The following is an 18,708-nucleotide window of genomic DNA, read 5'->3' as shown; positions in this document are numbered from 1 at the left end:
AGGAGAACAGACCCTAAGTGTATTGATGTAGATCAGATACGATCCTAGGTCTCTCAAATACCACTTATACAAGACTTTACGAACTAAATTAGATGACATCGACACTCTATAATTATGAGAAATGCTAAATATATTATTATTCACTAATATTTTTCTTTATTTTGACAAAGCCTCCATAGTCAATTAACATCAAATTTCTCAAATTTTGGTCATAAAGTAGTAATTTAATAAATTATTACTCACTATTCACTAATATTTTTCTTACATATGCATAAAAATAATGGTTAAATAATAAAATGTGAACAATATCAAGTAAGAGTTTATTCATGGTATACTTGGGAGTATCATGTTCATGGTACATTGAGGGACAGTTCTATAAGATATTCTCCAAATAAGCAAAATTCTCCTTATTGTTATTCACTTCTTTGTCTCTTCTTTGAAATTTGAATTCATTTAGATTCATCTCCTCCATTATTTAGCTCAAATTTTATTTCTTCTCTATTGTTTGTCACCTAAAATCAGAAACGAATTATAATGGGGTAGAATTGGGTCTGACCACAAAAGTTAGATGATTTTTTTATACAGATTTGTACTTTATTAACCCAATAAAAAGCCCATATCTAAACCTAGAAATTAAAGAAGCTTGACACGCTCAACTATAGTCTATAGACTACTGACTATCAAGTGAAGTAGTGTTTTCTTTAACAAAAATAAGACTCCACATGCGTTTCTCAATTCCCAAAATTTTTACCTGATTGCACTATGTAGAAAAAGGAAGTATGGTAGAAAGTTGAGAGTTTTGCCTACTTTCTTGTAGCATAAAGACATAAATGTACTTACATTTGAATTAATTAAATATTATCTTATTCTTTTAATTGATAATATTCATGTAATATTGCGATGTGCAGATTATGACTATGTAATTATGTTTATCATGTTTCATAAATATTGATTTGTATTTTGTTGCTTCATTGCTTATTAAATAGTATTGGTAAGTGCTATCTCACGAGTTGACATTGACATTGAAATTTGTGTTTTAATATTACTCAATATTAATATATTATATGATCTGGATTTAATTGTTTACATTGGATTTGGAAATAACATTCAAATGTTTTTGTAATTTTAGAGTTTCATATATGTTATTATAGAAAATTCTGACTCGAGTTACATATGTTTCAAGATCCGACACTTATAACTTTCTCTTTTACATTGTTTCTCTCCCTCCTCCAAATTTGCAATCTTCATTGACGTTAATAAATGGCAAAAGTAAATAATGGAGTTTCGAATTTCATCAATGACGGAATTATCAATGTTACAGTTTCAAAGAATATTAAATGGCGGAATAAATGATTGATCACTACAAAAGATTATTTAAGTTTCAACACTACTTTTAGATTTCTCTTTCCTCCATTATTTCACTTGCCTCAAAACTTGTCTCTCCTCCATTCTTTCTCACCTCCAAATTATATATTCTTCATGAAATGTAAAGTATGATTTTATATTATTGGACTTCATCAATGGCAAAAACAAATATCAAAGTTTTGGAGTTTATTAATGTTGGACTTAATCTCTTATTTGAAAATCGATATTAGAGTTTCAAAAGTAAGCAAATACTTGTGCTCATTGGAGAAAATGAGCTAAAAGGTTTGCTCATCCAATGAGTAGAAGTGTGTTCATTTGGGAAAATGTGTACAATTGTGCTTATTTGAGAAAATGAGCTTTTGTTTAGTTGGAAAATCTTAAATAAACTCTTAGCAAGCCATATTCTTGGATGTATCATGAACATGATACATCTGAATGTATGATAAAAGATTTTAGTACAAAGTGTGTAATTAAAAAGAAACAAATATAGTATATTACAATTTCTTTTAAGTTTTTACTCTAAGATCGATATAGTGATTTGCACAGAAAGATAGATAATTTTAGGCTTTATTTATGTGAATTTTTTTTGTAAATTTTATCTAACAAACTATTATAGATTAATGGAACTCATATCCTTTTAGGGTCGTTTAGTTCAATATATAGAATGAAAAAAGAATGTGCACAAATAAAAAAAAGGTAACAACAATAGTTACCTTTATAAGTATTTGATTCAAAACAAGAAATGAAAATTAATTATAACGACTACCATTAAGTAATGGATTTTGTTACTTGAGTATAACCGAGAAGTAACAAATTGAGCGAATCCACCATCAAGTATTGACAATGTATTCTATTTTTTGAAGTCCAAAAATAGCGATCCAAACCATCAAATAATACCGGCTAGACTACTGGTCCAGTCATCCAGTACCATAAAAGTGTACCTATTCATTTTTCCAAAAGTTATGTATGAGTGGAGACGTGAATGTGATCCACTCACTTTTGACTAAACAAGTCTATGAAATCAAGTTCTGCTGCCGAATTTGTTTTGACGCTTGATTTATTGATTTCCTTGCTTATTAAGAAACCAATCACTTCGTAGATTTAGAGTTAAATCAGCACAGCAACAAAGTTCCACAACATACAAGACTTCAGAGCATGAGTATTCAGTAACAACACCTATGATAATGGACTATTGTCATTAAAATATAAAAAGGGTAAGAGTAATTTGGGATTTTATGGTGTTCAATGTCTTTAAATATAATCACTTGTCAGTGTGTAAATGTGTGTTCTCAAACCCTCAAACTGAGATGGTTGATTTCAAAATGTATTCGCAAGAGAGAAAACTATCAAGCTATACAGAAAAGCAACGTTTGTGTGAGTTGCTGTATAATGAATCTATGAAACAAGAATAATGAAACACCATGATCAACAACGAACTCTTGTTGTATGATACAGCTTGTATCACATATGTATACGCCTTCTTCCCTCCCCCTCTTGTATTTTACAAGCCGCTAGTTCAGATATGTATAATACCCAAAAAAGTAACAAGCCAATAATTAGCAAAAAGAAGTACAAGATAAGCCATCCACCTTGACAGTTTCTTGACTATCTTCAAGAACTTTGCTTCTGTACCGGTGGGGTGAATTACCAGTTTCCCAAAAAGCACAATATACAAGTGCCAAAGAGCTCCTCTAAGCTCGCAAAGTCCATCCGCGTTCAGCAAGTGCTTGGTGTATCTTACTGGCAGCATCTGCAGTGTCGTTAAGTGGAGGGTAGCTCCAGCTCTCTGATAACTGAAATTAAAGGTAAACCGGTCACCAAATTAATAGAAAAGGTTGCTAATGCTACGACCAGTCCATGCGTGGAATAAACGCAATCAACTAAGGGGTAATATCTGTCATGGGAACTATTATGATAAGCAAATTATTGTATAAAGTATCAAGGAGAGTAATACTCCTACTAGTCCTACAATAATAACTCCCCCAGGGTCCACCCTATGTCCCTTCTCTCATACACCAAATACTTACAACCATAACCTCCACTCATCATCATTTATTGATTCCTCTCAGTACACATTAACACACCTTCGTTTCCGTCGTTCCAAGCATAGCCATAGTATTATATGGCTACTCATAAATTCATGTTTATTTAGAAATAGCTAGAGATTGGAGTTACGAATTGAAAGCATGTAAAAAAGATCAGAAAACAAAAGGCAAATAAGACACAGAGAAAATCCAAAATGCTAAAACAACAGCAAAAGAAACAAAGAGAAAGACAGTATAAGGAAAAAAATGCAAGGCGAGGAAGATCTCCAGTACAGCAAAATATCAAGACTGCTGATATCCATATTTTGGTTTTACATATATCAATTTGAATATTTCATACAACAGAAAAATAAAATGAATAGAGGGTCATATATGTCAAATGCTAGGTTGTACATATTACTGACAGGGAAACTTACATCCACGCAACCAGTAAAGGGCCGCACAAGGCCTCGTTCCTTAAGAGTATTGTGAAAGTCCGCAAACTTCCATTTGCAAAGCTCAGATCCCATAACATAAACAGGCTTCCTGTAAACAACATTTTTTTCTCTCAGCCTGAAACATCGACAAGTATAGCTACATGTAAAAAAAAAAAGGGAGAACATACCCGGTGCTGCAAGCCTCACTCAGCATACTGATTGAGTCAGCTGTGATGACAAAAGCATCAGCCCAAGCTAGATGCCCTAGATGTGGATTTGGCTCTGCGAGAGGGCGGGGGAGTAGAAGAAAAGTGGGAAAAAGAAGAAAGCAATAATTGATTTTATTAAGTTACTGACGTTGTATTATACTTATAGATATCATCTTGAGATGAAGAGGACAAAAAATTACCTTCACCATCCCATATGAATACTTTAGGATGATCTCCAAGTTCTTTCACTATAATTTTGGAAACCTTTCGAGACACCAGAATTAATGAGTATTCACAGATTAAGCATGAAAGAGTAAGGCATGAAGAAGCAAGCAGCAATACCTTCTCCGGGGTCCTTCTTGAGAAAGAGATTCTTACTGTACCACAGCTCAAAAGAGTATTCTGCAAGTATGCTATCAGCTGTCTCGCAAGATCAAGACCATATCGGCAATGGCCTAATATAAGAATATTTGTAAGTCAAAGAATAAATCACCTAACAAGAGAAGCAGACAACATAGGCTCAGAGCAAAAGTAAGCAACCTTTTTAAGAATAAAAGAACCACCAACCTAAAATGACCCACGCACCCACCCTCCTCTATGACGGGGTCTATGAGAAATCAAGAAGGCTCAAGGCCTAAAATGATCTATTTGCAGTTTAAGCACGTTTAACTTTTTAAAGAAATTTTGACTTTTCTCTGATTATCATTTGTTTTAAGATTATATAAAATAAATTAATTCCTCGAGTCTACTTTTGAATTTATGAACAATGTTATTTAAGCTCACAACTTTTATATAATCTGAAGATGCATTTTAAAAAAATGATAACAAAATAAAAATTATTTCATAATGAAAGAATCTCATCTAATTATGAACATCTTTAAGGAGATATTCACTAACTAAGTTCAACTAAGTTAACAGATACATAGTTTACTAGACAGGTTCTAAACTATGCACTATCACCTGGGAACTTTAAAATATTGCTTGATATGTCAAGCATGGAGATGGGCGAAACTGATGATTATTTCAGGCTCCTCGTATTCATCAACGTCAAGATCATCATCATCATCTGAGTAGTCTTCACCATGAAATATAGGAATGCCTCCCTCCAACAAACTCTCATGCCACAATAGGCAAGTACACTTGTATTGTATGAGTTTTTTAAGACTCTTGTTTTCCCCCTTGTTGGATCACTCTGCTGAATACGTCCAAACTGTCTTCACAAATTATGGACTTGTGGTATTTCAATGTAAGTTCGGGGAGAAAGTATTTTTTTGACAATGCATTCTCCCCATACTTGCAAACACCCATTATCTTCAATAGCTCATCTTTTGCCATTTTTGGCCAAAAATTTATTGCCAAGAAATCCATACCGCTTCCAATGATAGTATCGTAACTATCGTTGGACCCTTGTTCCCTAGGATCTCCAAATTGGATCTTTGGATCATTTCCAAATAGTTTTGTAACCTTTGACTGCCACTTCTTCATCCCTTGAAGATATCTAAAAAAGGCTTTTTGTCAAAGGAACTAAAAAGAAAGTTGAGGTCTACACAATGGTGGATAGATCATCATCAAGAGTTCGAGTACAATACAAATGTGCATGTTTGGACTGATCTCATGACCTATGATGTAAATCCTTGTTGGTTATCACCAAATAACCTTACAAGTGTGAATCTTGAAGAAACTTTCTTAATAGATTTCACAACCGCTAGAAGGAATACATGAAAGGTTATTCTTCCCAACTACTATTAGTCATCCAAAAAGGGCATTTATTGATCACCTTAGAACCATGGAAGAAGTCACATTCAGAATACTACAAGATGACATTGACTATAACCATTAGAAGTCATACTCAAGTGTTAGGACTTAAGTTCGCGGGGGGTTCTTTCATATCCTGAATTATTTCTTATCTTGAGCACCCTACAAGACTGATACCAAGTTGAAACTCATAAATTACAGTAAAATAATAATTAAGTGATTACGGTATACACATCATCATAACCACAATCACATGTTTCTATCTTTATCCTCTTTCGAAGCTTTGGTGCATTTGGAAACTTAAGAGAGAACTTGGAGAAACACAGTTACTCACGAGCAAGCGATGAGAAATGAGAAGGCAAAACTTTATAATCTAGGATAAATTCCTTGTTCTCTATTCTTTTCGTCCAACCATCCTACAGTGGCAGTTGTAGTGGCAGCAACAGCCAATAACTGTCGGTTCAACTCTAATGAAGACGACATCCATTTGGCTAAATCTATGGAGAAAAAAAAACCCTAGGGAAATATTTCAGAAATATCACTTGCGTTTGCACTAGTATTTTATGGGAGGGAGAGAAAATTCTTCCTAGCAATTTGCCGCGGTATTGGCTAGAAACGTGTCAGAGATTTGCATCAACCTATACTGAGTTGGTTCATTTGCAGGGACGTACCCGACCCCCATCGGATTTGATCAACATAGAACAAGGAGCACCAAAGCTAAGTCGGAGCTTAATAGATGGCGAGAAAGCCAAACAGAGCACAAGCATCCCAACATTTATCTACCAAAAACAATCTTTGGCAAATAGGTTTTCAGACCACAACACATCTGGCTGAAAACATAAACCTATTTTAGTGAGGATTTTTTCTTTCATAGATAATCTTCAGCCAGGCATATTAAAGTTGTCACCTCCATATTTCTCTGCTGTGAGACTTACCAATTATGACTCTGAACGCTTTTCCCGTGATCAGTCATAAGACCGAGAACCTGTTCTCTTCATCTAGTTAAACTCTTTATCTTACTAGAACCTTTTCAAATATTCTAAATCTATTAGAACTATATGGGAGTTTTCCGAACATATCTAAACTTCAGTGAACTTTTTTCACTTTTGTGGGACAAGTAAATAAGACAAACAGAAGAAACTCTAAAACAGCATAACAGGCTACAAGGACAAAGCGAGTGATTTACTTGTGGGCCCCCCAACATTGACAACAAGCAACGGCTTAGACAGAGAAGCAAACTCATCGTGCCATGTTTTTGCTGCACTTCGGAGTGCAGTAGAATCAATTTGATGCAAAGCTCCAATGGTGAGGACCTGAACTCAAGATTCGACCAGCAATAACCAAGGATCAACTAATGTATTGCACAATTCTCCAGAAAAATGTGAAATGATTCTGGCCAAGGAACATACCACGTTCCTACCAGGTGGTTCACGTGGAGTAATCCATGGTCGGAGAAACTTAGGAATCTGCTCTTGTGCTTGAGGAGTTAAAGGATAGTAATCATGACGAGGAGTTATGACCATGTCAAATCTATCTAGACGTGTTCTTGGATGCTGAATCTGCAGTTCCGGAAAAAGGAGCATGAAGTAAGATACTTCTAAAAAATGCTTACTGAAAGAATATCATTTGCAACATGATCATTGTTCTCATACAATCAGAATATGCATCAGTTATCAGATAAAAGATCTATGAAACAGAAATCACCCAGTTCAAATGATCAAAGAGAGTTAAAAGAAAAGATGTCGGGCAATAAATGGTTGCGCATGTACATTAACCCAACTACACGAGATAATAGTCATTATTAATGCTTACTACATAAACCAACTACACGAGATGGACCAAAGGGAAGTCTTGATCCATAGCATGCAATAGCAATTTTCCCCATTGGTCACCTCACTCTAGTTCTGGAGAAAAACATAAACAAATCTCATAAGAGCCATAGGCAAAGTTCTGGGGAAACATGAGTAGCAAACCTGTACAACAAACACATAATCAGATGCCAACCGCCTTATGGAACTAGCAACAGATATTGTATCTCTTCCAGATGCAACAACCAGCAAAGGGCCATCCCTGCAAAAAAAAAAAAAATATTCCATTGAAGGCAAGGTGAAAAATAACAATAAGATTCTTCATGCTAAAAAGAACACTAAAAATAAAGAAGGAGTTGCATTTAGAAAGTAAAAATACAAGGGGGGGGGGGGGGGGGGGAAGAGGTCAGCATAATAAATAATTGAATGTTGGACATATCATAATGATAAAGATCAGCAGTACAAAAGATGCAGTCAAATGTTCAACATGAGAAGGCACACTGTAAGAAAAGTCAAACATCCAAAAAGCTACCCTTCATATACAAAAGGCAGCTAGAGTAAGATCCATCCTCTACCAACTTCCCGTAAAATTTACAAACTTTACTCTTTTATTTATATCAGTGACTACATTTCCATAGACTTCCGCAGTTCAATACAGGCTGACAGTGACCAGTATCTAGCACACTCTCACAAGTTCATTTAGCTTAAAGCACACAAGTACTTTGACTCTGTTATAGCATTGGAAGTTAGGCCTACGGGTTGAAACTTTAATGTCCATTAAAAACACCAACACTTTCTTTCAAGGCATTTGGTTGGACAGTGAGCAGTTAACTGCTTAATCCTCATCCATTGAATCACACAGCTCTTATCCAGCTTGTAACAAGACAGCACGGAAAATGAAAACCCAAAATAAAAAAAAAAAGATATTAGCTATGATAAAAAGTTAGGTTAAGTAATTTGGAATAACATTCCATTTCAGTGCTTGGTTGGGCTTTTTTCCACTATAACCTGATACCAATGGTATCAAACTCTTCTCCAACCCCCTAGAACTTCATTCCTACCTCACCTGCTACACAAGAGGGAAAGAGGAAAGAGTCTCTGAGGTAGAACTAATACCGCACTTCCCCACAGGCCACAAGCATCATCCTTGTCTCAGATGTTGGGCCGGTCGGAGCGTGTCATTTTTTCCGACTAAAAGCTGCTACAAGTTGTCTGATTTTTTCCTGTAGGGGGGTGGATTATCAGCAAAAAAATTAGAAGGGGTGTTGTTTCTTCAATGTGAGTGTTGTTATGGGCATGCTGTGTCAATATAAGTCTTTGAGGGGTTCTCTGCAAAAAGTTGTGCTTAGATTGTTAATATTTGTGGTTAAAAAGTATAATCTTATCCCATAATTAGCTCTAGTGATAAAAAAATCTAGCATACAGCAGAATATATATTGCACTTGAAAAAGAGCAGCATGGGTATTTATAAACAGGAACATCATTGATATAGAATACAAAATCCATTCCAAGAGTGCACCAACCAGTACGAATAATATCTATAAAGCAAAATCCAAAATTCCAAATGTTAAAATTGTATAAGGGAAGGCAATTAGGCAAGCCTCAGCAGACCTTTACAGCTTTAGAATCTACAAATAATGGTAGAGATTCTATCTTAATACTTTTAGTTCTGTTCTATGGCTGTCAAATTATCATGCCAATTTCTCAAATCATCTGCCTAGTTTTGTTATTTTGCAAATCAACTTAACACATAATTGATGAATATATAATTATTTAATTTTAATCAGCTTAAAAGTTAGAAGTGGCACACAATTGATATTTTTTTTGTTCTTTTATTTTTTGTAACTCAGCTTAAAAAATAAAGCACAAGGCATATCCAGATCCAATACAGATTTCGAAGCTCCATGACTCTGAAAAGCTTGAGTAAACATTTCCTTAGACTGTATATTTAGACTTCAACAGTCTGAATACATATTATAATTATGATTCAATGAATTAGTGATTTGGTAAACATAACTTAATGTAGTTAATAGAATGAAATGTGGACAATATTTAAAGCAGCTTAAATGCCAGAGATATCTTCACGAATAATGGCTAATCAGTCGAAAAAGGCGAACAAGACACCAAATACTGGAAAAAAAAATACTGTCTATAAAGGCTTACACTGAGCAAAAAACTAGTATATACAGCCATACAAGTTTACTTTTATCTCTACCAAGTGCCACTTAATATTCTGAGCCAAGCAGGTCAAAGCTAAAAAGGAGATCAATGATAGCAAACGAAGAGGAACAAGAATATACTTTTCAAAAGTCTTATGGGCCATGCTTACTATCTGTTTCACATCAGCTTCCAGAACAGATGATAAGCCAACACTGCTGCAGTTAATTGAAGGCAGGGAAGCAATTTTCTTCCCGCCTGATGTAAACAAAACATGTGAATAAACACAAATCTGCCTGACGACATAATCCAACTTCTTATGCAGAGAAACGGGGAGCCAATGAAGCCACTCATTGATTCCTCCTCGGGGTCGCGTAATACGCTGCATTATAAAGTAAATGGAGTAAGTTGCAGCATTCTACAAGTGACATTAAACGAGAACCACTACAACAAATTTACTAGTTAAATATACCAGGTGACAGAGATTACTCCACCTTGGTGTAGGACAGATATTGTACATGTTACCTTTCCTTATATTGTTAGATTATGTGAGACTCCTCAAATTATCGTGTATTCCATTGATCATATATATAGGGTTCCGTAATCTAACACCAAGGATGCCAATCTAGTTCAAATCCAATCCAAGCTACCCGGATCAAAAGAGAATAATGTGATCACAATTTTAGAAAGAAATAAATAATTGTGGATCTAATTTGGCACATCTAAGTCTGGATATGGAACCTGTGCAAAGTATGACCCATATCAAGTCAATCTGAAATTGAAGCAAGTTCCAGCGACTAGTAGGTACTTCTTTTCTTCCATTATTTGCCTCTATCATCGATACAAAACTTCACCAAATCCTCCCATCCCCTCCCCTTTCACACGAACGTGTTATGAGGAAGAAGCAAACTACACTATTAACACTTATACTTCTCATCTCCCTCTTCATTTCCTATTGATAATAACTCTCACAAAACAACTTGTGAGTTTCTGGTGAGCTCTTTTTGATTGATAGATGTCGAAAGACGGCCATCAAACCCAAACTATGAGAACCAGTAACCAAGAGGATCAACCATGGCATTTTTCCTTTTTTGGCAATTGATAAGTGAAACATTTAATATAGTTTTTTCTTTGAAAGTTCAGTATGTAATTACTTGTCTGTTCAAATGAGATTTAGAAAATTTCTCCGCACTTTCTATATTAGCGCATGTTTGAACAATTCTCAAAGTTGGAAAGTGGAAACTAAGGAAAAGAGAAAGAAATGGGTCATAATTGGAGATGATATTATTCTACCAAATCAAACATGCAGAAGCCGTTTGAGACCAAGGTGGACCATAGGTGTGACTTTTGATTATTAATCGGGTCATATTTGGATCCAACAACATCCAACCCGAGTCCAATAAGTTGTAATTCCTCACATCTGCAATAGGACATTTTGTGTATCACAAAAGTTTGCCATAAAAACTTAGAGTGAAATGTATTCTTTATACTAGTAATTCAAGAAACGGTTTTTTCACTAGGTACCCCTATGGTTTTTCAAAATCCACGAAGTACCCCTGCTTTATAAAAAATGCACCAGGTACCCTTACTTTGAGAGTAAAATGTAGGAAATGCCCTTAATGACTAACAAGAAGGGGGGAGGGTGGTTACAAGGGTGGGGGTGGGGGGTTGCGGGGCTGCGGGGGAGAGCGGCTACGAGGGTGAGGGTGGGATTACGAGGGTGGGGGGTGGGCTGTGTGGGTGGGGGTTGCGGGGTGAGAGGAGGGCGGCTACGGGATGGGGGGGAGAGTAGAGGGGGTTATGGTGGTTGGGTAGTTAGGGTTAGGTTTTAGGGTGGGGTGAGGTGTTAGACGGTTAAGGGTTAGAATTTTGAGATTAGAGTTAGAGGGGCTAATTATTTCTAATGACTAACGGAAATTTGACGTCGTTAGTCATTAAGGGTATTTCGTGAATTTTATTGAAATAGTAAGGGTACGTGGTGCATTTTTTAAAAAGCAAAGGTATCTCATGAATTTTGAAAAACTATAGGGGTACGTGGTGAAAATATCGTTAAAGATAGTGCTTCTTTAGTGGACTAATAAAGCATTAGCATACTAAGAAACACTTGATATTGCTGACAATATACACAGTATATTGAACCTAACTTTAATTGGGTAGTTAGGGTTAGGTTTTAGGGTGGGGGTGAGGTGTTAGACGGTTAGGGGTTAGGATTTTGAGATTAGGGTTAGAAGGGCTAATTATTTCTAATGACTAAAGGAAATTTGACGCCGAGAGTCATTAAGGGTATTTCGTGAATTTTATTGAAATAGTAAGGGTACGTGGTGCATTTTTTAAAAAGCAAAGGTATCTCATGAATTTTGAAAAACTATAGGGGTACCTAGTGAAAATACCGTTAAAGATAGTGCTTCTTTAGTGGACTAATAAAGCATTAGCATACTAAGAAACACTTGATATTGCTGACAATTTACACATAATATTGTCAAAAGTGAACCTAACTTTAAGTATGTTAACCTAACCATCCATATTTGACATCCAGGTCCAGGTGCTCTCAGATGATATTATAAGATACCCTGTTTGCCGGTCACTTCAATGTTAAAATAACCTATTCTGCATATAAGTTGTGACCCAATAAAGCAACAAATTTTACCATCTTCTACATTCAAACATGTCCGCATGACCGCATCAGGAATCAGGCTAAATAGTTTTTCAGCCTCCTACACTACAATAGATATCAACCGTATCCCTGCATTGCAACGAGCAAAGGAGGGGGGTAGCTAAGTGATACAATCCCCCCTCTCTCCTCTCAAGAAGCCATATCTCTCTTCGCGATGAGTGGTTCCCCTAAACATCGAGAACAAAGAGATCCCTTTTGGTTACCTCTCACAACACCACATCAACCGTATCTATGCATTGCAACCGCATTGTTAGAGCTTCTTGAGCTTAACGGGACCAAGAAAAACTGCAAAAATGACCACGTGGCCTGTGAAAGTGGTTCCATGATCACAACCACAACCACGTCCGAGATATAAAACCAAGATGAGCGCTTGTTCTTTATCAAGTTTGTGATAGCCCACCTTGTCATTTTGTCCCAAGCTCTGATTTAAAGTACTACCATTGCTCATTTTTCTCTTTGTTAATATAGCTGGTATTGATTAAGATTCAGAACCTAACATTTCCTTCACATCTAACTCTCTTTCTCTTCTTCACCATGGAAAGCAGAAATCCTTTACTCTTGGGATGTAATTTAGAAATATAATTGCTAGAGAGCTTCTTTTTCTTGTTTAGTACCGATTTTTATATATTGCAACTCCTCTCCACAATACAAATAAAGTATTTTGTCTTTGTTTCTGTTCTCTATTTCAGAATCCACACTATGAATATACTAATTGTCTTTGTTTCCTCTGTTTCAGAAATTTATCCTTACAGATTTTAATCATAAGAAGATATGACATTTCACCGGATAAAGCATCTCTTTCACTAGTTGATGATGGGTAGATCGGATGGATAAACGGAGTCCCTGATGGGAGATGAATATGGAATTGAGTGAAGGATGCAGATGTAACTCCATGACTCCATCTGCTTCGAGGCCCCTTGACTCACTACCAGACCTAGTTACAAGAGGATGCCTAAAGATTGCATGACTCAAGCCCTTCATCGAGCCTACTAAGAAAAATGAAAAATCCGAAGGCACTTGTTACGAAAGCTAAGCCCCAATATAAAACTTAATTTAGACACAAGATCCACAAAGACCACTGGGATATCATTTTACTTGTTTTTGTGGTAAGCATTCTATTAATCTAATTAATAAATTAGCATCATTGATTGTTGTAAATAATGCTGGAGCACATTTGTGTGCTAAACAGAACCTCTTTTTAACCTTTTGATTTATTAGTTTGGTAATTTAATACATACTGGGGGCAAAAATCTCCATGCAAAACCAAACTAATGTGGATGCCAAGTATCAAATATAAAAGGTTCTAAAACACCCACTCAGATGCATCATCAGCCAAAGCACGAGTAAAAACTAAACTCATCGAACAAGCTTAATCAAGCACAAAAGTTCACTCACGTCACATCTTGTTCCGTGAGCATTCATCTCAACCCCTAAGCACTATCTTAGTATACAACTCTAAGATAGAAAGTATCAAGTGCATACATTGGTTCCATATATGAACATAAATATATATTCACAACGTAATAGATTCCACTGTGATTAAACATGTTTTTGTTTAATGGGTCTCAACCAAAGCATACAATTGAAATGCACATCTCCCAACCTCGACTTCTGACTTATACACGTTAAAACAAACGTGGTTCCACTTCTAAAGAATTTGTTCGAACAATAAAAACATGGAGAAGCATTCATGTATGGTACAGGACCAGTTTAAGGCGTCAATGAAACCTTTTCACGAGCTAAATATCATTATAAACGCAGGTTTCAGTTTTCATGTCAGTTTCACATCCTTTTGTGGTTTTCCATTTCTGTGCAACATCAGCTCTGTTTGGCAGGGTGTAAACCATTTTCCTCGAAAAATGTTTTCCTCTATTTTCAATTTTACATTGTCTGGTTTGCAAAGGAGGGTAAATCCATTTTCCCTAAGAGTAAAATTGTTCTTCCAATGATAGAAAATCACTTTCCCTTCAAAATGAAGGGAAGATTGGTTTCCTTCCTTTTTCTGATCTCTCTTGTACAATCCATTTATCACCTCCTTACTTTCCCTTTCATTTTCCTTTCTATTCATCATTTTTCTCACATGAAACCAAACAATGAAAAACTAATATTGAAATTATGTTTTCCATTGAAAATTGTTTTCCATGAAAATCATTTTACCCTAAAAATATTTTACACCCAACCCAACCAAACACCGGATATTTTTAGGGCAATCAAGCAACATGTTTTTGAGACGCGAAAATCTGGCACCTAGTCACAATCACCACCACCACCACCACCACCGGGCATCCCCGAGGACAACACTTTCCCGGATGTTATCTTCACCACGGAAGAACAGGGGGAACGGTTTCAGCGCCTAAAAGGGAGCGAGGTGAGTCCTACTGCTTTCCTTGATATTGAATTCTTAAGCAAATTGGGTATTTCCTCTGAATTCAAGGATTTTATGAAAATAATCGGGATGGAATCGTTTTTTACTGTACATGTTAACACATATCCCGTACTTATATATGAATTCTATAGTAGTCTAACGGTTACCAAACCCCGAACCGGACCCGTATCATATGTGTCCTATAGACTACTTCACCAGGATTTCTGCCTAACCCTCCCGAAGTTTGCTAGAATACTCCGCTACCTATGTCATCCCCTTAATTACAACCACCGCGATACCTACTACGCCATCACGGACGACGAAAATGACTTCCCCATCCAACATTGTAATGTAAAATTTATCAACCAACCCATCTTCAAAATTTGGGTAAGGTTCCAGTCTAAAACATTGTTTGAGCGGGTAGAAGGCCAATTTATCTAGGGGATCAATTATACTTCATAGGAAGTTATATGTTTCGAGGGACCTCTCGCCGATCTCACTTTAACATCCCTCATCGCTCCAAATGGAGCGTATCGCCACCACCTTCCCTAAGCGGCGAGTCGATCGCACATTGACCTCTCGTGTCATAGTGAATGGGGGTTAGTCACTCTTTTTGCTAGGAAAATCCCCGATTTCGATGAGACCTGCTACCAACTGGCCCTAGGACCTACACTCATGGACTACGCCTACCTAGATCGCATCCACTGGTTAGAGCGAGCTGGGGACACATACCAGTGGCGCATTAACGAGATGCGCTCCATTGAATTGCCCAATCCTCTAGCGAAAATAAGACGTGGACAATCTCATTACCACCTTTCCATTGTCGGTTCTGATTTTCCTAACCCTATCCCAGAGATACCCGAGCGTACCTTTCACCGCCGCCCAACCCATATCCCCTCTATTTCTGATGCTCCCCTTTCCTCTATATCCTGCTGCTCCTCCTTCTTTTGATGTTCAGGAGAGTATGGCATTAATGCCAGTGGCCATCCAGGATATCAGCTAGCAAGTTGATGCCAATTCCTCTGTAGAGCATGTGTTTATACATTGGCCAATGATGAGCATCTGACTATGTATCCTATGTATGACGAGTATTGCCGCCTTCATCGAATAGCTGAACAAGATGCGCACCCATCTTGGTACACTTGGAACCCGAGTTATAGCCAGCCGGGATCCTAGGGGCGTCAAAGGTGAGGGTGAGGATGATGATGGTGATGACACCTACATGGATGAGTGATATCCATGTCACTCCTTCCCCTTGTTGCAATGCGGTCATTGCCAAGTTCAGTTTTGGGGAGGATTTCTATAAGTAGTGCTCTCTCTTTTACTACTTTTTAGGTTAGTTAATTTAGTTTAGTATCTTTGAAAAACATGAAAAAACACAAAAAAGTGAAATATTGCTGAAAAAATACGAGTTGAATATGAATAGATTGATTGCTTCTATGTGCCCGAACTTTGCTTTGAAAAATGATTTAACTCATTATATTTGATAGTTGGGCATTTGTAATTGGGATGTTGTGCGTTGATCTCTGATTGCCTTGATCTTGAGTAGTTTTTGAATAGATTGGAATGGAGGTGGGAGAAGAGAGAAAACTTAGAGCTTTAGATAGTCGTTAATGGAGGATGGTGAGAGGAGGGTGAGAAAATCGGGGAGAAAGAGAGAAAAAACTAACGGTGTTAGAGTTCCATTAACCGTAAGGGTATTTTGAGCACAAACTCAAAGTTCAGGATATATGAGGAATTAGTAATTTGAGAATTACGTGAAACTTAGGGATACCAAGGAAATTTTCCTTAAAATTATAATTAGGCTTCATTCCTTGAGTGAAATTTCTCTTACAATTAACCCTAAACCCTAAGAAACTGAAAATTGTAGCAATCAAATAGACAATTTAAGTATTCTAGCAACTAACACAACAACCACGAAACTGAAATCTAAGTTGAAAGAAGGAAGATAGTGACAAGTGGATTGAAGGAACTTACATAGAAGAATTGCTTGTCCGAAAGACCAAGCGCACGAACCAAGCCAATACACTGGTTTTCAGCACCAGGGAATCCATTGCCGATGATAACGGCACGTCGTATTACGCCAAAAACTCCGCCTTCGAAGATCTCCGGCATACCCCTCGGACTAGTGGGAGGTTCGGGAAGTCTAATTGGCCTCATCTCATCAAGCTATTTAAGGACTTTGCAGTTTCCAACATACGATAACAGTTGAGACCTTGCGGGGATTTTTGGCGAGGAAAAAAGCCAGAAAGGGGATAGTAACTAGTTTCAGGGTGTCTTTCTTTGACGTTAATACCAGTTAAATTTGATAATTTGAAGAATTGATCATCGGAGAATTAAATTGTGAGAGAGAAGACTTGTGTAACACTGAAACGAATGTGAACGAAGCACACTAAATCTGGGAAAGGCGGGGAGGAGGGAAGGACGTTAGTAGGGCTACCAAAAGTTAGACCCAACCTGACAACCTAATCTAAACTCTTGAACTTAACCTGAAATTTTCGAATTTAGTTGAGATTTTTGACCTAAAATAAAAAATAGATCGACTCAACTTGACCTAAAAATAAACTGAGTTAGATTTAGGTTGACTTTTTAAATTTAAAAACAATCAAAACAACCTGATTTAGAAGTTGGGTTAGATTCAAATCGAATCGACCTCAAAATTAACCCGATAATTTAACCTATTTTCATTTTTTCTAACTTATATTGGGCCAAGTCCCGTTTTAGAATCTTCTAAATTTCTAAATTTGATTAAATTGGTATTTGAATTCAAGACTCACTCGTGTTGAATTATTGTAATGAGTAAATTTAATTCAGGTCATTTTGAGTTGGTTTCGAGTCAATTCGAAACTGAAAAGGTCGGATTCAGGATATGATTTCCGACTTGAACTTTGAATCAGGTCGATTTCGGTTATGGATAAGTGATCCGAGATAAAAATCAGGTCAATCTTGACCCAATTGCCACCCCTAGTGTTAGGCTTTCCATATTATACTCTCTTTCGCTAACTTGCTACATTTTCACATACATATCTCTTTTAATTTGTTATATTTTCAGAAGGAAGAAAAAAATAATATGTAAGATGAAAATCTTATTTAACTAGTTCTTCTAACAAGTAAATTTAGTCAACTTCACAAGTCAAACTCTTTAGATGTGAAGAGAAATGATGAGGCGAATATCCCTTCCAAAGAGCCCCTAATGCCTAGTGACTATTGAGGTATTTGAATATTAACCTTTAATTCATGAGGCCTAAGCGTCTAGCCTTTTGCCTGTTATCTTTATTTATTTATTTTTAACTTGCTACAATTCTTTATTGATTCACTATAAATTTAGGAAACGAGAAAGGAGTGAGTGAAGATGGAGGTGAACGCGTCTGGTTCGTGGATGTTAAGAAGAAGTGTGATTTGGAGAGGATTTTTTGGTTAATTTTACTTTAGTTGGACCTAAGAAATATATCAAAGGCTCACACCTCACTATTAATGACTTCAGCTCATTAATTATCCTTTTTATCTCTACCAAACTTTATTTGTAAATGCATTTGACTTTCTCACACAGACAATGACGAAAATAATAAAAGGGTCAACAACGAAAGTTTATTATTTGACTAGTATTTGATGACAATATATGTATTTCGATAAGAATTCTCATTTTTTAATTTTTTTGTCAAAAAAGGTGATTTTGTACAATAATTGTAACAAATCAGTTTTTTTTTTTTTTTAGGGGAATTGTAACAAATCAACTATTTTGTCACAAAGTTTCATAGTTTGACATTGCAACTAGTTTCCTATATGTTTGAGGCAAATGGTCATCTAATTTTTTGGGGCGGTTCCGACCCCCTTTCGAGAACCCTATGGTAAGAAGAATTTACTTATGGATTGTCCTCGTACATGACACTTATCCAAAGGCACAACAAGCACCC

General features: G+C 36.4%; 1 protein-coding gene across 2 annotated transcripts; it reads right to left on the bottom strand.

Moving 5' to 3' along the window:
* Positions 1–2,563: 2,563 nt before the first annotated feature.
* LOC104899825 (mitochondrial fission protein ELM1) lies at positions 2,564–17,230 on the bottom strand. Of its 2 annotated transcripts, XM_048647887.2 has the most exons (11): positions 16,772–17,230; positions 11,049–11,175; positions 9,899–10,137; positions 7,764–7,860; positions 7,200–7,349; positions 6,977–7,103; positions 4,378–4,490; positions 4,236–4,299; positions 4,015–4,108; positions 3,827–3,935; positions 2,564–3,158 (listed from the first exon to the last, which is right to left on the bottom strand). In XM_048647887.2, the coding sequence occupies exons 1-11, from the start codon at positions 16,846–16,848 to the stop codon at positions 3,057–3,059; spliced, it is 1,299 nt and encodes a 432-aa protein (XP_048503844.1). In that variant the 5' UTR covers positions 16,849–17,230; the 3' UTR covers positions 2,564–3,056. The 2 variants fall into 2 exon arrangements, with proteins under 2 accessions (XP_048503844.1, XP_010685407.2); XM_010687105.4 differs by lacking the exon at positions 11,049–11,175 and having other exon boundaries at positions 16,772–17,227.
* Between the last annotated feature and the right edge of the window lie 1,478 nt (positions 17,231–18,708).

Source organism: Beta vulgaris, chromosome 7, assembly GCF_026745355.1.
Source record: "Beta vulgaris subsp. vulgaris cultivar EL10 chromosome 7, EL10.2, whole genome shotgun sequence".
NCBI classification, from domain to species: domain Eukaryota; kingdom Viridiplantae; phylum Streptophyta; class Magnoliopsida; order Caryophyllales; family Amaranthaceae; genus Beta; species Beta vulgaris.
Note: the sequence above shows the minus strand (reverse complement) of the source record. Positions and strands in the feature narration are given on the sequence as shown.

What these genes read in the sequence shown, in the direction of transcription:
- LOC104899825 (XM_048647887.2), bottom strand. Translation starts at nt 16,848, where the DNA reads ATGGATTCCCTGGTGCTGAAAACCAGTGTATTGGCTTGGTTCGTGCGC. An exon ending in CAATGTTGGGGGGCCCACAA is followed by an intron (nt 4,491 to 6,976) that starts GTAAATCACTCG and finishes TTCTTATATTAG; the next exon opens with GCCATTGCCGATATGGTCTT. An exon ending in CCTTTACTGGTTGCGTGGAT is followed by an intron (nt 3,159 to 3,826) that starts GTAAGTTTCCCT and finishes CTTTAATTTCAG; the next exon opens with TTATCAGAGAGCTGGAGCTA.